This window comes from Nannobrachium achirus, assembly GCF_963921795.1.
Source record: "Nannobrachium achirus genome assembly, chromosome: 10".
Lineage (NCBI taxonomy): Eukaryota > Metazoa > Chordata > Actinopteri > Myctophiformes > Myctophidae > Nannobrachium > Nannobrachium achirus.
Genome location: NC_137819.1, coordinates 62904607 through 62931949, shown reverse-complemented (window position 1 = coordinate 62931949; position 27343 = coordinate 62904607). Strand labels below are relative to the sequence as shown.

The following is a 27343-nucleotide window of genomic DNA, read 5'->3' as shown; positions in this document are numbered from 1 at the left end:
TTCACAAAACGCAAATAAAAGCTGCATTAAGCGAAGTTTTATCTGAAATCAACGGCATCTCATAACTTAAAAACGAACAACAGTTTGCACCTTTGGAATTTCTGTCTGGAAAAGACGTATTTGATGTTCTCCCGACGATGTTTTGAATGCCCTGATGACTACTGAATGGACCTGTCAGTCAAAGTAAGTAACTATACGTCATCGCGTAATGCATTGTCTATGGGGAACTCCCAGACTCTCCTTTTGGAGAGTCTGGCTGTTGCGAGGCTACATCGGGACTGTTGGCGGTCCACAGACCAAAACGCTGAGGAACAGTGAATTGAAGTCATCTGGCGTCAGTTGCTGACGGAGGTTAGCCTGGTTAATAAACCAGACTGCACAACACCACCCCCTGTTGGTAGAACACGCAGTGAGGAATTAGTATGAGCAACGCCAGGCTAGACGGAGGTCACATACGATACGATAGACTTTATTGATCCCACATGGGGAAATTCATAGTTCTCACAGGAGCTCAACCAGTAAGGGAAACACGATATAACATACATACACAAAAACAGTATCAACCCCAACACACGCTAAGCACATCACTAAAACGGCTAAAAAGCCATCGCTTCCCTAGATAAAACACTTAAAATGCTACGAAAAATTCCTTGCCTGCTAATACTTCATGCGGGTACTACGTAAGTGCACAGCAGAGATAAAGTGCACAGCAGAGATAAAAGTGCACGGCAGAATAAAGTGCACAGCAAATAAAGTGCCCAGCAAAATAAAGTGCACAGCAAATAAAGTGCACAGAAAAAAGACCTAGCAGTTACACTATGCCAGATGTAATTTCATAAGTTAACAATGTAGCTTCATAAGTCCTAGATCACAAGCTTCATAAGTTCCTATTATACACCTTAATGGCAGCCGGCACGAAGGAGCCACCAAACCTATCAGTCTTAATTCGAGGGAGTGTGAGTCTCTGGCTAAATACACTTCTCCTCAGGCTCAGCTCACGGAAGAGGGGACCTCTTCCGAGTCTTCTGGGATCTGGGAGGCCACGTCGGCCTTGAACTGCTCGCTAAGAAACAGCCTAAACTCCGCCGGGAGCTCGTCCTCCGGGTAGATCCTGTCCGAGAAGTACACCCTCCACAGGTGGCAGTTGGCGTGGATCTGCACGCGCAGCGTCTCGGCGTAGTTGGTCCCGTACGCCCTCTCGGTGAAGTCCTGCAGGTTGACCACGATCTGGTTCCAGTCGTCGGTCAGTCTCATGGGGAAGGTGCAGGTGAAGGGCTTCAGCTGCACCTTGCAGTGGTAGCTGCTCGCCCGGAACCGCCGGGGGACGTTCTTATCGTCCAGTACCTGGACCTCGAAGGTGAAGTCCTCCTTGAGGTTCTTCATGACCACGACAAGGTAGGGATGCGTCACGCCCAGGGTCTTTCGGGGGTCCGCGGGACACGTGATATACGTGGTGATGACGTTGGTCCCCTCGGCTGTTAGTTCCATAACCGCTGCCTGGACCTCTTTGTCTTGGACCTTCTTGATTTGACCGATCCCTCTCTTCTTATCCCATAGAGATAGAGGTCTCTGGTCCACGCTGTAAAGGATAGACAGGTGTTTACCTTGATCTGTGTTCTTGAACATCGTCTGTGTGTTTAGTGTCGTCGTTGGGTCAAACTGTCTATGTGCTTAGTGTCGTCGTTGGGTCAAACTCAACCACCACCAAAGCCGCATTTGCATACGAATATATCCTTTAAGTTCACTACCGATGTCATTATGTAGGGCCTTAGGCATGACGTAACAGAGACGTGCACAAGGCAAACCGTTGTCCAAATATGGACTTCTAGGCAGCCTACGACGGCTGTACTACACAGGCACCAGGAGCATAGCGGTATAAGAAGATCAGGAGGCGAGACAGACGAGAAGTGATCACTGCCCTTACCTTTTACCCCCACCCCAAACCTTCCCCTCCTATAAATGGTGCCCTCCTACACTGTACATAGTACATACTGTAGTGATTTTGAAAGGGTGAAAGCCGCTTCCAAGGAGTGGCTTTGTCTGTCCCGTACAGTCTGTCCCATCGGCTTCCAAGGAGTCCCGTGTCCGTGTCATGTCCCGTGCATGCAGTATTGAGGATTGGTCAAGCTTCACATGACAATTTGGCCCTCCAGACAAAATCATTCATTCATTCAGAATTCATAAAAATATAGAACTAAAACACATAGAAAGTATAGATCTAGAACACAGATTTCACAGCTCTAGAACACATAGGATAAAAATTCACCGTTTCACTTCAAACCAAGGTTTGGTTTTTTTACTTGTGATATTTGAATGTTTTTTTTGTTGTTGCCATTTTATATATCGATGAATTGAATACCAAGGACCTCCAACACCAACGGAAGCAAGACCACAAGGGCTTTTTTGGGGTGTTCCTTTTAGGCAGGGTGTTTGACTGTACTTGTGCTGTACTACATTTTTTGTTTTGACTGTACTTCTGTTCTTGAATTTTGTCTAATAAAATAATCAATCAGGCGTGCAAAACTTGATTGTGATGTCAACTAAATCAGGCCCATTGATTGTGTGTAGAAGAAGAAAAACAAATCACTCCCAATGTGAAGTGAGCGGTGGTCGTGCTTGCATAACGTCTTCAGACTAGGATTTGAGTCTAGGATGTACAGGCTATGCTACACACACACACGTTTGGCTATGGCAAAACGCTGAGGAAAAAGGCTACAGACACACGCACGGCCAAATTGTCATGTGAGCTATGCTACACACACACACGACGCTGAGGAAAGATGGCTACAGACACACGCACAGCCACTCTATGGAGCGGTTTACCACCGCTCAAAAAGCATGGGGGAGGGAGGTTATAAATATCAGCCACCCCCCACATCCTTATCTAACTATAAATTAAGGAAACCTACGACTGTTTTCCCATCCAATGGGAAAACCATTGAAAAAACACACAGTGACGTCATCAATCGGGTGACGACGTCATCATCACCATAAAAGCCAATGAGGGACCAGCATTCTTGGTGACGTCACCATCAGTAAGTGTGACCTGATATAAACGTAGAGGATGATGTCATAATATTGAGGCATACAGTAGCCTATATAAGGGCCATGAGAGGGGCAGTCTATGCCCGTAGCAGAGTATATGCCAGATGGTCATAGATGGGCATAAACGGGCATATGTCCGATAAGCATGAGGATTGGTGGATTGATGAGCTGGCCATTGGGTAAAGCGGGACAACGGCCGGTTCATTCCCGGCCGGTCCTGGCCGGCCATTAGGAAAAAAATGTAAATAAAATGTCGACCTTCGTTCCATTTTGGGGGCTGGGCGGCCAACAAAGTATATTGTCATTGTCGGGCAGAAACCTCGTATCTCCAAGTTTCAAATGTATACATTTCTTTGTAAAGCAAAGCCCTGCTTCATCATACAAGGCCGTTGCACAAAAGTAGTGAAAACAGCAGATCTACAAGCACACAGTGCGAGGCGTTGTGTGCTTGTAGATCGGCTGTTTTCACTAGTTTAAATCATTTTTTAAGACGAAATATAACTCATGTGTACAGTAATTGGCCCACTGGCTTGTCACTTGTCATGATCTGAAATGGCAAATCTTTGAGTAGCAGCAGCGCTATAGAGAGAGAGATCTCTCTCTCTATAGCGCACAATGAGGGCCTCTCCAACTCTTTTTCCCGGGCTGAATCAGGGGCCCAGCACGTCCCTGTGAGCTTCACAATAAGTGGGCCAATTTCCATGATGAAGTGTGAAACCTAACGTTAGGTTTCACACTTAGTATGAAACGGGCAAAGCGGGCACAAACCTCTAGTATTAATAAATGACAAAACAAAATGCTGCCAATGCCATACATTGTATCCTTATTTCCCTCTTACATGTCCCTGTATTCATTTGGCTTTTATGTTGTCACCAATCCTTTTAGGTGGTCTATGAAGAGAGTCCAACTTTTTGAGAATGTCTTGTCCACATTGGATCTGTGAAATCAAAACACTACCTGTATACTATTAAATATTATATATTCAGATCTCAGATAAATTAATCGTATGCTTTGAATTACACGTGGCCAGCTTGAGTTAGTACTCATGTTACAAACATGGTTCATGGAAGTCCTTCTTGTCCATTTGTCATAAAACCAGATAAAATGAATTTTGATCCATTTCATCCATATTCCAGGTTTACAGTTACACCGGTAACAGTTGCCGGTATATTTACGTTAACACAAATAATAGAGGGTATGCGCGTGACATCACTGTTGCTGGAACTTATGTGGGAACACGCCTACTGAGTGGCAAAAAACTAATTTCTGCCATTGACAGCCCATACATCCAAACAGAAAAGTTCTATCTGATTGTATTAAACAATAGCCTGGATCCAGCCTGTTCGCTCCGTTCCACATTTTGTACGCGTAGAGACAATACAAAATGTGGAACGGAGCGAACAGGCTGGATCCAGGCTAATTAAACAAAGCTAACTCACCAACATTGCAGCTGTATTGAAAGCTTGAATTATCCTCTTTCTATCTGCAAAGTTTTTGTTTCATAAAAATCCACCATAGGCATGTTATGAGCTACTTTCTGTAAAGACATTCTGTGCAGGGGATTCTTTTTCCAAGTGTGAGAGTTTGGAAGCACTCGTTTTCAACAACACAACATCCTGCTGATGCCTCCTGCATTATGTGCAAATTAGAAACAGGTGGTATGCAGAGCCGTTGAGTGATTTGCAACTAACACTTCCAAACTCCAATGCTCCATACTGCTCAATGTTTTGCCACTCAGTAGATTAGGGGGGCGGGTCCCCGTGGACGTGCATACCCTCTATACTACTGTGTATTATAAAATCCAAGGTGGCAGTTAAAGCATTTACAAGGTTTTACATGTTACGATGCCTTCAGTAAGGCTGGTCTACCTTTTTCTTCATGACCTTCCAAAGACCACCACTAGATGGTAGGAAATCCCATCTTTAAGAACTAGAATGTCCTCTACAACAGTAGGCTAGTGGTTTTCATTATGTTTGTGTCTAAGTAGTCAGGGGATATCTTCAGAAATAGTGTCAAATCCTGGAATAAATACCTTACAAAAAAAAAATCTACACCAATGTGTTTGTAAAGGTGTCTAGTAACACATCTCACAAAGACTGAAATTCTGTTTCCCTCGGAGAATCCGTTACAGCTGCTGAAAGTTGGGGTCCCATTAACTTAAAGGGGAAGACCACCCATTTTCAATATTGAACTATGTCATTAATATACCTTAGAGGAGTTGTGTGGACATAAAAAAAAGTTCCCCCTCTTCTGTGTTTCCTAGAACTGGAGGATTGATTTTGGGGTTTGTATTGTAAAGTACAATGTGTGATGTCATCAAGTTGTACTTTACAATACAAACCCCAAAAATCAATCCTCCAGTTCTAGGCAACACAGAAGGGGGGGGAACTTTTTTTCTATTTCCACACAACTCCTCTAAGATATATTAATGACATAGTTCAATATTGAAAATGGGTGGTCTTATATATACAGGATAAAACACACCAAAATAAATATGCTTTAATGAACAGGTGGGTGCGGCCACATAAAAACTAAATTTTAACACTTTCTGTACACGTAATACCTGATGATTTGGTTGTAGGGGGACAAAAAATCACGGCACCCCATCTTTAAGGCACACACACACACGGGAGGGGGGCGGGGGGGGTGTCTGTTCAAATTTATATCAAATGTTTAAATATTGAATCAAGCAATCTAAATCTGTCTGGGATGAGTTAACATAATGACCCTTGTTTTAAACTGGTTAGGCCATATTTCATACTATCACATATTTTCAAACAGGGAAAATACTCAATCTACAAGCTCACACGGTCGGCTATTTGGGTCCCTATGAGACATCAGAGGTCTCTTTTGGGTCTGGAGATGGAACGTGTTGGAACCCCTGCTCTACAGAACTTTCAACATGGAATTGAACATCTTAGAAACAATCAATTCTGAGGAACGGCAATGAGCAGATTACATTTACAGTAGGAGAGGCTGGTGAGTGTGAGTCATTCCTAGCCTCGCAAGCCATCCCGAGCTACGTCATCACCAATGTGCTTCCTTTCTCGGTCTGGTGTCCCTCCCATTGAGCCTCTTTATTAGCAAATTTTTTCTAATTTCCAATCAAAAGGCTGCATTTCAAGCGAACCCGCCTCACACCGCTCCTGATTGGTCGAGCGGCTGCTACAGCTCTCGCATTTTGACAACAAACATGGCGGACCCCATGACCGATGCGAGTTCACAAAACGCAAATAAAAGCTGCATTAAGCGAAGTTTTATCTGAAATCAACGGCATCTCATAACTTAAAAACGAACAACAGTTTGCACCTTTGGAATTTCTGTCTGGAAAAGACGTATTTGATGTTCTCCCGACGACTTTTTGATGCGCTGATGACTACTGACTGGACCTGTCAGTCAAAGTGAGTAACTACGTCATTGCGTAATGCATTGTCTACGGAGGACTCCCAGACTCTCCCCTGGGAGAGTCTGGCTGTTGCGAGGCTAAGTCATTCCTACCTGACCAAGCTAATCCACACATGCTGATTTGAGTAGACCGCACCGCACCACAAAGAGCTCTGGAGCAACAGCACCATCCAAAAGCACACAGAGAACAATGAGAGGAGGCAAGAAGTTCTGACATTTCAGTGACTCGCCTGCATTCACAGATGAAGTCATGTGGGGAGCAATAGGCCCTAATATGCACAGCATCCATTTTGGAGAGAAGTTGGATGGTCTTCTCACTTCCTTCAAAGGTGTTACCAATGATACTAATGAAGGCTCTAGTCTGTTCCATTTCATGTTGCACAGTGGTTCTCAAACCTTTTACGCCTGCATTTGGTTCCATTTGAACACTCTCAGAGTAACACCTTTTAAGGGGTCATTTGACACCCCCAAGGAAGCGCCACGAGGGTCCCTGGGCCACACTTTGAGACCCACTGGTGTAGCAGAGTGTTTCTAGTGAGCCAACATGCACAATATCAGCACCCTGAATCTGTTTGAGCAGAATGGAACAGAGCCTTCATTAGTATCATTGTTAACACCTCTGAAGGAAGTGAGAAGACCATCCAACTTCTAGCCAAAATGGCTTCTGTGCATAGAGCCTATTCACTCAGGTGACAGGCAACAGAACAACTGAAGACCAGCCATTTGGTTTATAGCAATGTATTTTATTCTAATTTCCAATAAACAGAGAATATATCAGTCCCTTATTTGTACAAAAATACCTGAACTGGATACAACACGGATCCGAGAGCCATTCAGACATTTACAGAATGAAGCGAAGCACACTGTGGGGCTGTTTATGCACTGTACTGTAACTGGATATGGATTGTTTACTTTCCCTGAAATGTTTACTTTTACGTTTCATTTGACTTTAAAACAGCTTATGAAGACTTAAAATCCATAAAAAAAAAAAAAAAAAAAAAAAAAAAAGAGTTAAGTCAGACCTCTAAAATGTGAAACCACCAAATGTAAATGAGAAATCTGTGTAATTCATTTTAAAAGCGTTGATCTGAAAACTAGTTCCAGTTGGATGGTGGTTCAAAGGCAAATCTACCTGTATGTATGTATGTATGTTACTCTGATGGACGGAAGGTGTCGAAGAGCTTCTTGATACTATATTGCGTATTACGTAGCGGAGTTCAGAAAAGAGGCACCTGCTTGCAAGAGGCTTGCTTAAGGAATTCATCAAAACACGCTTTGTTAAACGCACCTTGAAATCAGAACAACCGGAACCTGAAAATAAAATAAAAAAAATGCACAACCCTCTCTATAGCCTACGGCATACAAATTGCACTGCTTGTGATGAAAGGTGTACAAGAATATCCCCACATTCTCTGTGTGTGTGTGTGTGTGTGTGTGTGTGTGTGTGTGTGTGTGTGTGTGTGTGTGTGTGTGTGTGTGTGTGTGTTGACTTTACAACACTAACTTGATTCACTCAGCTGACTGTTCTGTGAGGTGATTGTGTAGAATGGTTTGAAACGCACATGAAGAGAAGGGGGACAAACCATATCGTCGTTGTCGGGAGGAAACCTCGTATCTCCAGGTTTCAAATGTGTACGTTCTTTTGCAAAGTAAGGCCCTGCTTCCATCATACAAGGCCGTCGCACAAAAGTAGTGAAAACAGCAGATCTACAAGCACACAACGCCTCGCACCGCGAGGCGTTGTGTGTTTGTAGATCTGCTGTTTTCACTAGTTTAAATCATTTTTGAATGATAAATGCGAGACGAACGGTTTTGGACATGCAAGGTTTTCACCCGACGACGACGATAAAGATCCAAACAAATGGCAACGTTGTAAAATAGATGCCGACCGAATCGACAGCCGTGAACGTAGCCTGTAGATTCCGAAAACGTATATGAAGAACTGATAGGTTGTTTCGTTTACCCATGCCAAAAGTCCAGTTTAAGTAAAATAAAAAAAGAAAAAAAAAAGAAAATCAGCTTAATTTAATACTGTATATATTCTGGAATATTCTTTTTTTCTTTATATAAAAAGGTCATTTTTTGTGGCAAACAAAAAAAAGATATACAATAAAGTCAATATACATACAATCAAATAATGGGAAAAAAAGGACAAAATAAATCATTCTTCATTTTTAAACGGAGTTATGATCAAAACACATAACGCCCCTTACATAGTGATCTGTGACCCTAGGTACAGTGTTAACATCTACATCCTCTCTCCATAGCTTTCACATACTTAAAAATAGATACTGTATAGTCTATAGTCATATATACTTGGACTTGTGTATAAGGATTTGCATTCATAACACAGTGATTAAGATGGAGGGAGGAGGAGAGAGATAAAAACGAGAGCACTCTTCTACATGACAGCGCTGTCCTGTCCTGAGTGAACCATGCAGAGGCGTTTCTTTTTTTTCGTTTTCCTTTGCACAGAACCTCTACTGTGTGTGAGTGGACTGGACATGCAGGTAATTACTCCCTGAAACAAGGTAACCTACCGAGCAACTCCAGTCCATCCCTCGCATCCTGAAGCCAGGCTGATCAAAGCCCGACTATGATGACATCGCTGATCAGAAACGGCGATAGGCCTAGAATTATTGACTGCTTTAACCGGTGAAAAAATAGCAGATATACAAGCTCACAGCGCGGCACCGAGTGCCGCGCTGCAAGCTTGTAGATCTGCTATTTTTGAAAAAAGTCGTGAAAATGTGTGCAAATCGTTGAATATATGTATTTTCAAAGCGAACGGTTGTAACTCAAATTTTGCTTCTGGGGTGGTCCCTGGAACTAAATATTTTGAGATGGGTGTCCGTGGCCAAATAAATATCTGTTTGGGGGTCCTTCACATGAAAAGGTTTGAGAACCACTGACATGGTAGTCTCTCAAGAACAGACTAACTGAGCTCCAGTTAAGTGAAAAGGACCTTTTCTTTGACGATGGCTATAGCCAGATTGCTGACATAGAAACATATAGGTTTTTCAAAAAAAAACCTTAGGATTCAAAAGACATTTATAGAATCGGGTCAAAATTCTAATTTTCACGATTTTTTTTTTCAAAAATAGCAGATCTACAAGCTCGCAGTGAGCTTGTATATCTGCTATTTTTCAATAGTTAAAGCATTCAATAATTCTAGGCCTAAATGGGTTAAGCTTACAATGCATTGTGGACATGAGCTTATAGACCTGGGCGTATGACGGAGCATAAACTAGGCATGATTCCATATCATTTCTGGACCAGAGACTCAGTGAACCCAAAGGCAAGCAACCTCTCGTATCCAAAAAGGCATGTCTGATGACAGCCCAAGCTTAAGCCTTATTTATACTTCAACATACAACCAACCGTGTCCCTTGCCGAAAACAGCTGATTTTCAACAACAAAAAAAAAAGAAAAAAAAACTGATGCATTGAAGAAGTATGAATAATTAGGCTTTACCGTCTCTGCCAATTTGGTGATCTTGAAATGTGAACACAACAGCCTGGCAATTCACACACACACGCACACACTCACACACACACACACACACGGTCATAGCTTACAGGCTGGGCATAGGTGGCTGGGGGGGGGGGGGGGGGGGGGGGGGCTGGGGGCTTCAAGCATTATCCAATCCCTGGAGAGCCTGCGCTGGCTGACTAAGGCCTGATTGGTGGAGCACAGAGCTGGTGAGTCAGTGACATTAGTGATTGGTTAATTGGTGGCGGCAGTGGCATGAGTGACCAATGACGTTACACAGAGAGAGAGAGAGAGGGAGAGGGAGAGGGAGGGAGAGAGAGAGAGAGAGAGAGAGAGAGGGAGAGGGAGAGGGAGAGAGGGAGAGGGAGAGGGAGAGGGAGAGGGAGAGGGAGAGGGAGGGGGAGAGGGGGAGGGAGAGAGAGGGAGGGAGGGAGGGAGGGAGGGAGGGAGGGAGAGATGGAGAGGGAGAGGGAGAGGGAGAGGGAGAGAGAGAGACAGAGAGAGAGAGAGAGAGAGCTGGCCTGGCCTGGCCTGGCCTGGCCTGGCCTGGCCTGGCCTGGCAGGGAGGCCAGCGGGCCTAGCACTAACCCTAATTACTGTAAGTCTGGCACGGGACGAATCGGGCAGACAGGAGTTGAGGGGTGGGGGCTAAATGCATTACAAGCCTTGTGAGCAGGTATTATGTCACATGATGCTCGCATGGCCCGTAGGTCTCCATTTGCCTGTCGCACAACAATAGTTCAGAACATGACAAAACAAGAGATTAAAAAAACAATGACCATTGATCTCACAACTACCATATCGTCGTTGTCGGGTGAAAACCTTGTATGTCCAAAACCGTTCGTTTTGCATTTATCATTTTAAAAATGATTTAAACGAGTGAAAACAGCCGATCTACAAGCACACAACGCCTCGCGGTGAGAGGCGTTGTGTGCTTCTAGATCGGCTGTTTTCACTACTTTTGTGTGACGGCCTTGTACGATGAAACAGGGCTTTACTTTGCGAAAGAACGTACACATTTGAAACTTGGAGATACGAGGTTTCCACCCGACAACGACGATATCTTGACTACTGCCCTATAACTTGCTATTATATCGTTCACGTATGGTCGTCATGTATGCTTGTTTTGGATAAAGACAAGGACAATGTGAAATGAAGCTATGGCTGCTGAAGTTGAAATACCAGAAAACGCTGAGTAGGCCACTGTTACATTAGCCAAATACAGAGACTCGTTATATCAGTTCGTTCTCTTCAAATCTGGGGTGTCGAGTTATTGTATGTGCATTACAATACAGCATCAATTTCATACACAAGGCTCACTCTTTTCACGTAAGGCAAGTTGGGACTCGCTTGACAGGGGCATCGCCGCTCCGCCGGTTGAGTCCGTGTTTCAAGTCATTTTGTTTGATTCAACATAAATACAACAACAGTTCCGGGAGTGCTTTCGTTGATTTGTCTTTGACTTGGAGTGGAGGGAACAGTGGTCAAAATTACTCACTCCGGGGCTGAATCCTTAAGACGAGAATTGCACGAGCATCTCCTCCAAGCCGCTGAAGAGGCGTCATTCAGAATAGTTACAATGTGCAAAGCAGTGAGCTTAGAACATACTTTAGGAATAATAATAAAAAAAAATGACATTCATAGTACACAACCTATGATGACATTGCTGATCAGAAACAACGATAGGCCTAGAATTATTGACTGCTTTAACCAGTGAAAAAATAGCAGATATACAAGCTCACAGCTTGTAGATCTGCTATTTTTGAAAACGTCGTGAAAATGTGTGCAAATCTTTGAATATAATGTATTTTCAAAGCGAACAGTTGTAACTCAAATTTTGCTTCTGGGGGTGGTCCCTGGAACTAGATGTTTTGAGATGCCGGTCCGTGGCCAAATACATGTAATTTTGGGGGTCCTTCACATGAAAAGGTTTGAGAACCACTGACATAGTAGTCTCTCAAGAACAGACTAACTGAGCTCCAGTTGAGTGAAAAGGACCTTTTCTTTGACGATGGCTGGCCAGATTGCTGACATAAAAAACATATAGGGTTTTTCAAAAAACCTTAGAAGGATTCAAAAGACACTCATAGAATCGTGTCAAAATTCTAATTTTCACGATTTTTCAAAAATAGCAGATCTACAAGCTCACAGCGCGGCACTCGGTGCCGCGCTGTGAGCTTGTATATCTGCTATTTTTCACTGGTTAAAGCATTCAATAATTCTAGGGCTAAATAAAAAAAATTACATTCATTCATACACAGCCTCACTGACCGTAAAACCAATATTTAGCCTTTTTAAAGATTCAACATTCCATAAATGACAACGGTGGAAGCAGGGGGGTAGAATGACGGGGGGGTGAAAAACACTTTTAGAAATCTCTTCTCCTTCCTCTTGCTCCTCTAATACTGTGTGGCCCGCCAAGCGAAGCACATTCATGATTACAGCAGTGATTGGATGGTGTTGAGTACAGGCTGTGGGCCGAGGGCCTGGGCTGGGCACTTATTGTTGCGTATTATTATTTCATGCTTTAACTATTAAAAAAATAGCAAATCTACGAGCTCACAGCGTGCCGCGAGCTTGTAGATCTGCTATTTCTTTTTTTTTTTTTTTCGTGAACATTTGCACTTTGACCCGATTCTATGTGTTTTTTTTTTATCCTTCTAAGGTTTTTTGAAAAACACGTTTCTACGTCAGTGGTTCTCCAACTCTTTCATGTGAAGGACCCCTAGAATGATATGTATTTATTTGGCCACCAACCCCCGTCTCAAAATATTTTGTATCAGGAACCCCCCCAGAAGCAAATATTTGAGTTACAAATGTTCACTTTAAAAAATTAGATATTAAAAGATTTGCACACCATTTTCGCGATAAAAATAAATAAATAGCAGATCTAACAGCTCAGAGCGCGGCACAGAGTGCCGCGCAGTGAGCTTGCACATCTGCTATTTTTCAATAGTTAAAGCATTCAATAAACCCAGGCCTAAATGGATTAAGGAGACGCCCCTAAACCTTCAGAAGGCGCGTTGCGATCAGGCCAAGACTCCTTCACTTCCATGCTACCGTAATCTGATCAGAGATGGAAGACTTCTCATGCAGGCTTTCCAAAAAGGGATGAACAGGGTTCCCGCAACATCTTTACCAATTCATTTCCAAAACTTTTTCCAGAATATTTAACCTGATTTCCAGGACTATATAAGAATAATCCAGCTCAATAACGAGTCGCTTACTCCTATGCGCAATGCCCAAAGACAGGTAGTGTATGCCAGTGGTTCTCAACCTTTTCAGGCCGTGATCCCCGGAATAATCATATTTGAACTGGGGACCCCGGCACCCTGACGAGCACTAAGAATCTTATTGTGAATATAGCGTTGCGAGGCGTTGTGAGCATGTAGATCGGCTATTTTCACAATTTCTGCCTCTAATATTTGACAAGTTGGCCAATGTTTAATTTGTCATTTCAGAGGTATTAACAAATTCAATAACCAAAGACAATGCATAGCTATTTTTTCCCAGGACCTTCCAGGACCCTCCAAAACTTTTCCAGTACTGGAAAAGAATATTTTTCTAATTTCAAAATATTTCCAGGAATGTCATGACCGTGGGAACCCTGTGTAGAAGGAAAAGAGATGAGAGGAGGAGGAGGAGGGGGTGAGGAGGACGGAGGGCGGGCAGCTTCATTCAGCCAGGACAACCATCCACCGTCCGCCCTGGGAGTGCAAAACTACATCTGCATTGAATCAACAGTAAAAAAAAGAAAAAGAAAAAAAGGATTAAAAATGACATCAAGTAATCAACTCAACAAGAGGCCCGTTTAAAGGAGTAGTTCACCCCCAAAATGACTTTTTTTTCTAATTGATTACTCATGCCATGGAGAGTAGAGTTCAATAATATCTTTTGGCTTTTGTCACATTCCTAAAGACAAAAATTTGATTCGAGTAAATTTACCCCCATTGATTCCGGATGGGTACCCGTTTTCGAAACGGGTAAATTTATTGTTATCACATTTTTGTCTTAGGAATGTGACAAAAAAACTAAAACTATTATTGAACTCTAGTCTCCCTGGCATGAGTAATCAATAGAAAAAAAGTCATTTTGGGGGTGAACTACTCCTTTAAAGCACTCCTGACTAAACATTCCACTGCCCTTTCAACAAACCCTGGTGTTTTGTTTCCGTTCCGTTTTGCCTTTTATCTTTTCTCTTCACCGTTGGCCTTGTATAAAAACGCATCCGAGTTCTGTTGGGTGGAGGGGGTGTGGCTTGCACTGTTAACTCTCAAATACCTGGAACGCCCCTGAGTCGTGTTAGATTTTAACCACTTTAACCGTTATTTTATGCTTTAACTTTAGAAAAATAGCAGATATACAAGCTCACAGCGCGGCACCGAGTGCCGCGCTGCGAGCTTGTAGATCTGCTATTTTTTAAAAATCGTGAAAATGAGTGCAAGTCTTTGAATATCTTTGACCCGATCTTTGACCCGACTTCCAAATCCTTCCTCTAAATCACGCTGTTCTCAAACTTTTTCATGTCAAGGACACCCCAAAATTACATGTATTTGGCCACGGACTCCCCCATCTCAAAATATGTTGTTCCAGGGACCACCCAGAAGCAAATATTAAAGTTACAAATGTTAGCTTTTTAAGTAGATATATTCAAAGACTTGCAAAAGAAAAAAAAATCATGATTTTTCAAAAATAGCAGATCTACAAGCTCGCACTGTGAGCTTGTATATCTGCTATTTTTCAGTAGTTAAAGCAGTCAATAATCCTAGGCCCTAAATGGGTTAAAGGTGTGTGGGACAGGAAACAAACAGCAGAGCTCACTGAGGCCACGTCTAAAAGGTTCACGAAGGGGGGGAGAGAAAACGTGGGTTTTGTCAGCTTATCCAGACTGGACTGCACAGGTTGAGAGGCCCTCCGAAAGGATCCATCAACGGACCAATGAGAAGGTTCCTCTGTCCATCCCTGATGATCGCTGCTGAGGAAGTCTAGAGGTGGTGGTGCACCCTGCCTCCGTCAGGCCAGGAGAGGAAGTCTAGAGGTGGTGGTGCACCCTGCCTCCGTCAGGCCAGGAGAGGAAGTCTAGAGGTGGTGGTGCACCCTGCCTCCGTCAGGCCAGGAGGGGGCAGCACCACAGCTTATTAGACCATGGGTGGGGGGAGGGAGGGACCGCGGGGGGGAGGAGAAAGAAGCACTCCAGTTGACCGGGTGTTTTCGAACTAGTCCATGTGTAGTTCCTTTTTCACGGAGCTGTACATTGAACTAAAGCCCCATTTCCACTGTAGGGCCAACCCAGAACTAGAACCAGAACTTTCCAGAACCAAGAACTTTCAAGAACCTGTTTAGTTCCGGGACCAAGTTCTGCTTACGTTTCCATATAACCAGAACTAACCAGGAAGGTCCCAAAAAAAGAGCAGCAGCGCTGCTGGCCCCGCCCAGAGGTTCCCAGAACTAAAGTTTAGTTCTACCTCAGGAGCAGGACCTAAAAAGGGTTCCAGGAACCTCCTCTGGAACCGGGCCTTACGCAATGGAAACAAAACCACAACCAAAAAAATAGGTTCAGGTTCCTGAAAGTTCTGGTTCCACCTTGCAGTGGAAAAGGGGCTAAAGTCAAAACGATGACGATCTTAACAATCAAGGGGGTTGCTTGGCGACTTGTGTGGAGGTCCGGATCCGTGCCCGGCGGGGGGGGGGCCAGAGCTTCTTTAGGCTGGGACTGACTGGAAGGAGGTTGTGTCGATGATTCAAACCTCCCGAGCGGCGAAAAACACAAAAAAAAAGGAAAAATAAAAATAAAACTCTGGGCTCGCGAAATCAAGTTACCGCTCTGCAGCACTGGGCCTGTGCTGGTTGGTCCGCTGCATCCTTCACATCCACAGAACCCTCGATACAACCCGCGTGTCGCCAGCCAGCCATGTGGTGGTGGAGAGGCCGGGGGTGGGGGGTGGGAGGGGGCAGGGACGTGCTGGGCCCCTGATTCAGCCCGGGAAAAAGGGTTGGATGGAGAGGCCCTCATTGCGTGCAATAGAGAGATCTCTCTCTCTATAGCGCTGCTGCTGCTACTCAAAGATTTGGGACAAAGTGACAAGCCAGTGAGTGGGCCAATTACATGAGTTATATTTCGTCGTTGTCGGGTGGAAACCTTGTATGTCCAAAACCGTTTGTTTTGTATTTATCATTTTAAAAACGATTTAAACTAGTGAAAACAGCCGATCTACAAGCACACAACGCCTCGCGGGTGCGAGGCGTTGTGTGCTTGTAGATCTGCTGTTTTCACTACTTTTGTGCAAACAGTTTAATTTTTTACTTTTGTGCAAACAGTTACATTTTTTTCCTAATGGCCGGGAATGAACCGGCCGTTCGGGAGTTGTCCCGATTTTCCCAATGGCCAGCACGTCCCTGGGTGGGGGGGAGGGGGTGGTGAGGGGCCTGGGGAACAAACAGGGTCACAAGGCCACAGCGGTGCAGGGGTGTTTGAGCTTGCAGGGCAGCACTCCTCGGTTCAGCTGGTAGAAGTCCACCAGATGGATCAGGTCTGTGAACTTGGTGGCGCCGTCGTCCAGGCTGAAGAACGTCTGGCCGTCCTCCTCACACTGAAACACAGAGATTAACATGGGCTGGACGTCAGATGCTGCAGTGCTGCGATTATTTTCTCTCGACTACTTTTTCCACTGTGTTTGTTAAACATACCTCTATATCATACATGGGAAACTGGCAGCCCGGGGGCCACATGCGGCCCCCACCTTCACTCAATGTGGCCTGCAGGTTAATACCAGAATACTGACATATTATTGATTTCAGCTGTTACAATTCCAAACATGACCTGCTTTAATTCCATCAATGTATTTTTTTTATGTCCAATGTATTTGTATTTATGTTCATAAAGTTAACATGAGTATAACTAAATGCGTTTGAAATTGAATCAAAATGTTACATTTCAGGATTCCAATTAAAAAATAACAAAAAATAATTCAGGATTCCAATTCAAAAGAGGCAAAAATAGCAGATCTACAAGCTCAAAACGCATCGCAGCGTGATGCGTTTTGAGCTTGTAGGTCTGCTATTTTTGCTTCTTTTGTATGAGATACTATAAAGACAAAGTAGGACGTAACGATATGCAATGTGGCCCTCTGGAGTGAAGGTGGAAATATAGTGGCCCTCGCCATCATCAAAGTTGCCCACCCCTGCTCTATATTATACCAAAGAACAGATGCAAATTAAAATAAAATAAAAAGATTCCAACAGATTTCTTTTATAATGAATTATAAAAGAATTGGTCTCATTAACCAGTATGTCCTGTTTTATACTTTGGCCAACCAACCAACAGTGTAAGATATTTTGGTAAAAAAAAAAAAAAAAAAAGCACAATAGCACTTCCAGACTTACAGTCTCATCATCACTGAGAATAAAAAAACACAATAAAGCCTACTAAGGGCTTATTTCCATTCTGGTCCTCTTTACAAAAAACACTAACAAACAAAAACATACAAAAACATACATCAGACAGATAAAAACTAGAATCTAAGAAATGTGCAGTCAATGCATTTAACCTATTTCAAATAAAGTGCTAAACAGCAGTGGTTCTCAACCTTTTCAGGCCGCGACCCCCAAAATAATCATATTTTAACTGGGGACCCCCCCCCCCCCCCCCCCCACCCTGACGAGCACTAAGAGCATTACATTTTGTATAACCCAGTTCTGGTTGTGAAAATAGCAGATGTGGGCACCAAAATATTGTGGGCACTTCAATGTTAAGTTGAGTGAAATAATTGCTGTGTGTGGTTCTATATGGGCTCATGTGTCAATAATTTCGACAAATAATAGCTTGCAGCAATGTAAAAAAAAAAAGAATTTTGAATAGCCAAAAGTATAAAAATATTATGGTTAAAAAAAGAACGAAAAAGAACTACGTTTTTTCATTTTGGGGAACCATGAACTTTAGTTCAAAATGTAGAATTATGAACTACTAGACCTTACCCGTTCAAAGATATGTGCTCCAAAATATGTGCAGAGTGTGGGTTGTGGGGAAAGTTACTGTAACTGGTGCGTGCGTGAGAATATGTGCGGGAGCATCATAATGTAAGGAGCAGCTCATGGAGGAGTGTATATTTATTTACCCGTTGGAAGATGAGACACACATCAAACGCACCTGGTGAAAGCGTGTGAGAGAGAGAGAGAGAGAGAGAGAGAGAGAGAGAGAGAGAGAGAGAGAGAGAGAGAGAGAGAGAGAGAGAGTGCACATTCCTAACTGTGAGAGAGGGAGCTGTGTGTGTGTGTGTGGGGCTACAGATCCCATGGCCTGGAGGAACGGACCGTAACCCTGGCAACAGACAGTAGAAAACGCTAATAAACTGCTTTAATTTGGGAGAAATGAAATTCGGGCTCCGTCACCGTTGGTATAATGCTAATGGCCAATACCATGTGAACTTAGGGGTCAGTTGCTGAAGCGAGTGAATAGATAAACGTAGATAAGCGTGAGCGTTAGAGCGTTAGAGCGTGAGTGTGTGAGTGAGTGAGTGAGTTGTTTGGTGGTTTATCTGATAGATGAAATGAACTAGTTCATTTTAGAAGTTTTGAACTTGAACTAGTTTTTTCATTTTGAAAGTGAACTTTCAACACTGCTGCACAAGTTACGCTTTCAAAGTAACTTCCCCCAACACTGTAAATGAGCTCTGCCTGACTCACCGGTAAGATCTGGAAGTGCTTGATCTTCTGGTGGTGGCACATGGTGAGGACGAACGCCTTGGGGTTGCTCTGACTGTCCCGCAACAGGAACAACCTGAGACATCATGACAAGGAGATGATGATGACACACTGACTCATGTCACAGAACTCAACTATACGGAATAGAAATGCAATGCCTGTAGAATAGTAGCCTGGCGGGGCCCGACGTCATCTGCGTTCACTCACTCATTCCTTCCACAGTAGAACGTCTGGACTTCGGCCTATTAGCAGCTTGAAAAGTGGGCGGGAGTACTTGCCTTGACAGACAGACTCCTCTAACCAATCAGCGTAGCAAAACATCTCTCAGCCAGTCGGAAGAACGGCAAACAAACAAGTTTTTTCGGCCGATGAACTCCGCTAGCGCATGCCCCGTGTTACTTTTTAATTGTTGTAATTGATTCCAACTCTGAAATAACTGCACTTATTGCTTGTTTTATTGTTAGAGCGTTAACTGTTACACTTGTTGCATCGCGAGGGCAGCCATTTGTTGTTTTGAAAATGCTGCAGCAAGCATCTACGTCACCGTCTACACATGGACCAATCAGGGAAAGCTTTTCACTTGTTGTCAGGAAAGACTACGTTTGTTGTGCGGAAGCAGTCACTGATTGGCCCCGATCAGAGAATAATCAGTATACTCGCTGCCAATCCCAGGAAGTCCAGACGTTATACTGTGGAAGGAATGAGTGAGTGAACGCAGATGACGTCGGGCCCCGCCAGGCTAGTAGAATAGGGCATTCACCAAATATTCGAATGTCAAAGTCACTATTCGACGTTGTTCACCGAAGTCGAATAATCGCTTATTTTTTTTTTTTATTGTTTTCTCTTTGAAAAATATATAGTTTATAAACCTTTGCTAGATAGGAAGTCATAAGAATGAGTTGTCAATGCCCCTGGTGGATGAATGTGTTAATGCTCTATACCAGGGGTTCTCAAACCTTTTTAGGCCGTGACCCCCAAAATAAACATATTTGAACTGGGGACCCCCACCCTGACAAGCACTTGGAATTGTAGGTATTAATGTGACTCGGTTCCACAGATAAATATTGTGAGAATAGCAGATATACATGCTCACAGAGCATGTAGATCTGCTATTTTCACAATGGTTGCCTCTTGCTTACTTAATATTTGACAGTTTGGCCAGTCCTGTCGAATATTCGACTATTCGAAAACTTTGAGGTCGAATAATTTGAATACTAAAAATCACTATTCGTGAATGCCCTACTGTAGAATAAGATTCAAGATTAATTTATTTGGTCCCGAAGGAAATTTGTCTTGGACATGCAGGTTGAACATACAACAGGACAAGACAGACAGAAAGTAAATTACAACGAATAGTGCACAACACACAGTGCTGACATACAGGTCAAGTGCATACATTACATTACATTACACTAGAGTCATCACACCCCACTAACGGCCTGAGTTTAGCAGAGTAACGGATATGGGAATGAATGAGTATTTGTATCTGTTCAGATGTCTTTTCTTGTTTTTAACTGGGACTCTATAACGTCTACCAGAGGGTAGCAGTTCGTATTCTGAATGCAGAACATGAGAGGGGTCAGCAATTATTCTCTTAGCTTTCTTAACTACACTTTCCTCAAAGATTGCTTGAAGGGTGGAGTGCTCCCTCACACCCATCACCTTCAATGCAATCCCAGCTAGTCTATTAATCTGTGCTTTTGACCTCACAGTCAAATTACCAAACCACACGCAAATTGTATAACGGAAAATACTCTCGTAACGGAAAATACTCTCGATCACAGCATGATAAAAAAGCAACATCACTCTCTGCTGGACACCAGAAAATAATAATGGAAATAAGTAGGATGTCTTCCGAGACCTGAGCTCTTACCCGTCTACTTGGCCTTGCTGTATGAGCATTTTGTGAGCTTCCTCTCTCATGATGCGTCCATGGAACCATAGCTGTGTTCGGTGGATCACTGAAACATCAACAATCATGAGACTTTGGAAAATGGTCGCGTTAATAGGGCTGTCACGATTATGACATTTTACATGACAAGTAATAGTCACTCAAATAATTGCGATTTAACGATTTAATTGTGTTTTTGTCGTTGACAGTTACATTCCTGTTTGGCTTGTAGGCTTTGAAGTTGCACATGGCAGATATGACACATAACCTAAATATACAAAGAAATGACTTGCACATTGGACAACTTTATACTTGAAAAAGAACATTGATAGTGGAAATAGCAGATCTACAAGCTCACAACGCATCGCGACACGTTGTGAGCTTGTAGATGGGCTATTGAAAATGTTTGAAAATATGACAATTTTTCAACATGTAAACGATTATGACGATTATGAAAAAAATAACAATTAGACGATTACGTAATAATTGTGACAGCCCTAGCCGTGTTAACAAAATCATTGGCTGTCAGTTTTAGACCAATCAAATGATAACATGTTGCAGTACTGAGTTCTGGTACCTGTGCTAAGAGAAGGTGTGTGGAGGGGGCTGGGGCTACCCAGGACATTCATACGCTGGCCGCGTTTCTGAAGGGAGAAAAAAACATGACACGTGACTCACGAGCAAGCAACTTAACAACAGTAACATTATTCGTCTCAGTGGTCCTCAACCTTTTCAGACCGGGACCCCCAAAATAATCATATATTTTAACGGGGGACCCCCCCACCCTGACGAGCACTAAGAGTTGAGGCATTACATATTGTATAACACGGTTCTATTGTGAAAGTAGCTGATCTACATGCTCACAATGCTTCGCGTTGCGCGTTACGTTGTTGGAGGTATTAAGAGTCCTTAAAGGACAACTTTGTTTTTTTACAACAAGGGTTCATATTTTAGATTGTAATTAGAGAAAAGAAAAAGTGAGTGTTAAAATGTTTTCATTCGCTTCGTTCTATTGTTTTATCGCGTTTACCATGCTAAAATGTGGGGCATGTGTACGCATGGGGGCATGCGTACAAGTGGCTAAATATGTCTTTTTAGACACAATAAGCCAGCAGTTTCTTTATTGCTATTTACAGTAACACTTCTACCCCCCTTAAGTCACATCCAACCATGAAAGGTTGCGTTATATCTTGGGAATGGGCTTATTCTGTGAAAAACTACATATTTAGCCACTTGTATGCATGCCCCCAACCACTGAAATAAGAATCTCTAAAACAATAGAAAGAAGTAAATGAAATAATTTTACACTCATCTTTTGTATTCTTTAATTACAATCTAAAATATGAACCCTTGTTGTAAAAAACTAAAGTTGTCCTTTAAATTGTCACATTAGAAATGTGCAGATACCATCTATACACTTAAACTTTATGTTGGTTTGTTTACTGTTGAGTGAAAAAACAATGTTTCAAATTAAGCTAATCATCTGGGGACCCCCCAAAATGATTTGGGGACCCCCCCTGGGTATAGGACCACATATAGTATGACCTAGGGCATTCATCAAATATTCGAATATTCGAATATCAAAGTCACTATTCGACGTTGTTCACTGAAGTCGTTCTTCATGGTTTATAAAGCTTGGCTAGATAGGAAGTCATAAGAACCCTGACAAGCACTTGGAATTGTAGGTATTACATTTAATGTGACTCGGTTCCGCAGATAAATTAATCTGCAGGTAGTTCACCTCTTGCTTACTTAGTATTTGACAGTTTGGCGAGTTCTGTCGAATATTCGACTATTCGAATACTTTGAGGTTGAATAAGTGGTGAATGCCTTGGTGTGCCCACAATGGAAACAAGCCCTAAGGAATTGTTGTTGTCCTTGTATGATATGGCAGCCCATCAATCAGCACAATCTGAAGTCCCACTGTGCAATGAACTGTCACTGCAACAACCGTCCTTTGCTGCTTGAAGGAACCTACCATGTCAGATATGGACACAGCTACAGCTGCCAAACGTGGTTGTTGCAGACAGTTTGGTAAAATGTACATCTACATTTATGGAGCAGATGTCAATGTCACAATCTTTCCTCAAATTCTTATGCACAGCCAGCCGGTCAGATATAAGTGACAAATAAACCATGAAAAATAAGCCACTGTCATCAAGACTGACTGAAGCTCTATCTGGCCTTAACCTCGCCTACCAGGCTTTCTGGGGGAAAGCCTGGTGTTCGTTCACAACAGGCCGTTTGGTTTCCGTCTAGAGTGTGGAAACCACTAGAAGAAGCGGCGTCGCTTTGATTTGGTTCCCCCCGTTTGTTTCCCCAATCCCTATGAAAATGCTGGAGTAGCCTAGTGTAGTCTTGCCAGTCGCTAAAAGTTGGACTAAAAGATGCATATACCAAACTAATTTTTCAAAAGCAAAACTACTCGGCATCAAGGAGTTTATTAGGTAGGCCCTAAAAGCGTGTCCTTGAGCGCCACGGGAATATTTTGGGTTAAAACTGAATCCGGTTTCTATCTTTCCGGCAAATTGTAGTCCTTTGAGTACTACAACATGACGTTTTGTGGTTTCCGCTCCAGACCGGTTACAAGCCCAAAAAGTGAAGTGATCCCAGACTAATCTGGCCTCACCCTCCAGGTCTGGCCCTCCTCCACGGCCGCGCTCTGGGCCTCTTCGGGGTTGTCGATGACGCGGCCGGTGCGACCAGAGAAGTCCATGGCCACCAGGGAATTCTCCGACACACTGCGCTGCAAGGGGACAAGGAGCGGGGGTGGGGGTGGGGGGGGGGGGGGGGGGGGGGCAAAGAGGGCAGAGGTCAAACAAGCCCAGACACACTCACTGGGGCATGACAAATCCTGTCTGCCGAGGAGGGTCCCACTTCAGTCAGTCTACAGACGCCCCCCTCTGAAGTAGGGTTGTTCGATGTGGCCTAAAAATAAAATCTCGATTTATTTCTCAGAAAAGTCGATTTTCGATTCCGATTTCGATTTTTTGGTAAAAGAAAAATACATTGTTTCAACTATGTTGTTTTCATTTAAAAAATGCAAACATTTTTATTATTGTTTTATAATAATGTGGTGCGCTGCACGTGCATCAAAGAAATTACACATCAGAGATAAAGTAGTATTAATTTGATGTCGGACCTTGTCGTCCTGCTTTAGCAGGACCGGGCTGTGCACTTTTTGCCCTGTGCAAGGCTCCAATGAGTAAGAATTACCCTAATTAAAGTGAAAATCGATTTTACGATTTCTTATTTTTTAAATCGTCCAAAGGAAAAAATCCCGATTTCGATTAAAAATCGATTAATCGGAAAACCCTACTCTGAAGAGAAGCAGAAGCCCCCTTTGGTGGATTTCTTGCCATCTCCCGCTCATTTCACCCCAATTTGTTGTGCCTTTCTATTTGAATTCTGGATTAGGCACCGAGAAAACGTCTGTATCGTCGTTGTCGGGTGGAAACCTTGTATGTCCAAAAACCTTTCGTTTTGTATTTTTATCATTTTAAAAATGATTTAAACTAGTGGAAACAGCCGATCTACAAGCACACAACGCCTCGCACCGCGAGGCGTTGTGTAGTTTGTGAGACGGCCTTGTATGATGAAGCGGGGCTTTGCTTTGCGAAAGAACGGACACCATAACGGGTACACAATAATGTGTACCCGTTCTGAATGGGTTGGGGACAGGGCCATGCCTGGATGGAGGGATCTAACTGGGGTTCTAGAAGGTGACTGAGGGTGGAGATCTTTACCACAGGATCTAAGTGGGGTTCTAGAAGGTGATTGAGGGTGGAGATCCTTACCACAGGTGCAGAGAAATGTGAGAGAGGAGACTTCCTCTGCTGGGGGACCTTGTAGTTCTGATAAAGTAATATCCCATACTGTAAAGACAAAGAGATTACATTAGTACATTCTTCAGTGGCAAGCGCTGTCAAGTTTTGACTCAATTCATGGGTTGCATTTGTAGTCCTACACCAGCCATTTTGAGGACCAACACAGGTGTTTTGATTAATGTAGAACATTGGTTCTATGCTAGTCTCGCATAGCCAGACAACCACAATCCACAATCTCTGAATGCTATATAGAGTCTGGAACAGCAGCTCCCTAACGACAAGTAATGGAAACGGGCATTACCGTTCAAGAAAATATATTTTAAAATGTCATTTCTGCTAAGCAGCAAGCTAAACATGCTTATATGATTTTTATTTATATAATAATAAATGTGTATGATATGAGACAGAAACGGAAGTGACGAGGAGGCTTCACTTCCGCTTTATCTCGCACTCATCGTTTCTATTCTGCTTTGCCAGACTGTATGCTGGGAGCATTTGACCAAATCGCGGAGGCAACAGTCTGGCCACGCGAGACTGGTTCTATGCCAATCAGACAAATTGAACACCTGTGTTGGTCCTCAATATGGCTGGTTTAGGACTACAAATGCAACCCATGAATAACTAAGACACACATACTGACTATGACAGCCATGATAATATTCACAACATGAAATTGTAGAACCGACAACCATAAAGCTGTGCCGACGGCCATAACTATGACAACACTGGAACAGTAACCATGGTTACACCATAACTATGACAGCTTAAGATCTGTAACTATGACAACTATGAGGACATTTATAACCATGACAACTATTATTATTATGGTATGATGTGTTAAGTATGCCTCCTATAATAAACACCAGTGTGGTGAATTACGCTACAGAATCTTTGAGAGTCAATTAAACTCTTCCTAGTTTCTTCTTCTCTGAGCTGTTTTTTTGACATTGCCCTATTAGGTTGTGTTGGTAGTCTCTGAGTATTTTGCTTTGTTTAACAATGACAGTGAGATACTTGTTGCACTAACTATCATTGAAGGTATCTATCTATCTATCTATCTATCTATCTATCTATCTATCTATCTATCTATCTAAACTCTGTGTACAAGAGGACAGGTTCGTGTTTACGTGCTCACATTTAATTCTTCCATTATATCACTGCTGTCAGGCACACACCTTGCATTTCCATATTTTATCTTTTTTTATGTTTTCATAAAATGTGTTCTACTGGCAATGCAAAGCATTTTGAACTTGTAGATCTTTTATTTTTGCGCGTAGAATTGTCAAAATAGGGACGCTGATATCACGCAAATAAAAACAATATATCTTGCGTTATGTCAGTCACATTTGCACACTGCCGCCCGTTTCCTAACCCTTTCCCGGTGAACCTAAGCGCCAACGGTGGGGGTGAGGGAGTGTGGGGAACACACACCACTGACTATTGCCGGCGATGATGAAGAGGTTATATAGCTTTATGTATTGAGAGGCACTCTTGCTGATTTCGTAAGAGACTCGTCGCCAATTGCAAGATATTTAAAAGTTATTTGGGGCCATGATGATAACCACTTCTTCCCACTACTAGACTAAGGATTTATATTGTCTGTGTTATTGTTTACGACCACAATTATTCTCGTGTGGCAAGATCGCGGTTCTAGCTTTACTAGTAGGCTAGTGTAGGCTTAGAAAGCCTTTTCAGGAGTTAATTGAATGTTTTCCATTTCCTTTATCCTTTATTCCTTTATTCCTAGTAAGCTTTTCAAAAGTGAATTTAATGTTTTCCATTTAATGATTTTTATCCTCATCTTCCGCTAATGCATGCAACTGTTTTCGCCAGGTTTTAAGGTCTTATTTTAGTTGTTTCTCATAAGCTCGCGCCCCTCAGTGGCGACACTCAGCAGTGTGCCTTGCCTGGCGTTGCCAGCCTCTATCACACACTTCGTTTTGGGAAGAGAGTCTGGGATTTCAGGAAGAGCTTTCATTTCCGGGGGGGGGGCGGGCTAAAGCCTAGTGACGCGAGACCCAAACCACGTGCCCCAAGCATACAACCCTGATTGGCCAACCCTTGAAGCTGGTTGAGGAAATAGAATCTCAATGGATCGGTTCCAGACCGTCCTACAACACCACTACCGCCAGGGGGTGTTGTTGTGTTCGGTCTGGTTTATTAACCAGGCAGCAGAGTGCCAGCAGAGTGCCAGCAGAGTGGCAGCAGCTTTAGAGTGTCTCTAGCAGTGTCCGTACCTTCAGCAGTCTGAAGGCTGTCATCCAGCAGGTCCGACTCTGTTCGTCCTCCGCACTCATCATCTTCATCTCCTTACAGTCACTCCTCACCTTGCTGGGCTGGACCACACAACACCACACCACACCACACCACACCACACCACACATTACAGACGGATTCCTTATGGCAGTGGTTCTCAACCTGTGGGTCGGGACCCCCAGGGTACCCCAGGGTATTTTGAGGTGTCCCCAGATGATGATTAGCTTAATGTGTAACATTGTTTTTTCACTCAACAGTAAACAAACCAACATACAGTTTAAGTGTATAGAGGGTATCTGTCTGCACGTTTCTAAAGTGACAATTAAAGGACTTTTTAACGCATTCAGGCCTAGAATTATTGAATGCTTTAACCAGTGAAAAATAGCAGATTGTAGCGAGCTTGTAGATCTGCTATTTTAGAAAAAGTCGTGGAAATGTGTGCAAATCTTATGTATTTTCAAAGCGAACGTTTGTAACTCAAATTTTGCTTCTGGGGGGTCCCTGGAACTAAATATTTTGAGATGCGGGTCCGTGGCCGAATACATATCATTTTGGGGGTCCTTCACATGAAAAGGTTTGAGAACCACTTACATAGTAGACTCTCAAGAACAGACTAACTGAGCTCCAGTTAAGCGAAAAGGACCTTTTCTTTGACGATGGCTGGCCAGATTGTGGACACAGAAACACAGGTTTTTCAAAAAACCTTAGAAGGATTCAAAAGACACTT

At 43.1% G+C, this 27343-nt stretch overlaps 2 protein-coding genes across 3 annotated transcripts in view; both read right to left on the bottom strand.

Annotated features, from left to right (window-relative positions):
* Nucleotides 1-990: 990 nt before the first annotated feature.
* On the bottom strand, nt 991-1626 carry LOC308293209 (cilia- and flagella-associated protein 20-like; the record flags this gene model as incomplete). Its single annotated transcript, XM_080735646.1, has 1 exon — nt 991-1626. One exon carries the CDS (start codon nt 1624-1626, stop codon nt 991-993), a length of 636 nt encoding a protein of 211 aa, XP_080591772.1.
* Nucleotides 1627-16233: 14607 nt separating this feature from the next.
* Nucleotides 16234-27343, bottom strand: part of LOC308292600 (growth factor receptor-bound protein 10-like) — a 74953-nt gene continuing 63843 nt past the window's right edge. For both annotated transcript variants that reach the window (XM_080734985.1, XM_080734986.1), the window contains exons 11-17: nt 26598-26696; nt 24331-24408; nt 23163-23279; nt 21111-21177; nt 20516-20603; nt 18625-18718; nt 16234-16532 (exon numbers count right to left, since the gene is read on the bottom strand). In XM_080734985.1, the coding sequence (XP_080591111.1) occupies nt 16386-16532; nt 18625-18718; nt 20516-20603; nt 21111-21177; nt 23163-23279; nt 24331-24408; nt 26598-26696 (690 nt within the window). In that variant the 3' untranslated portion in view covers nt 16234-16385. The remainder of the gene's footprint in view (nt 16533-18624; nt 18719-20515; nt 20604-21110; nt 21178-23162; nt 23280-24330; nt 24409-26597; nt 26697-27343) is intronic.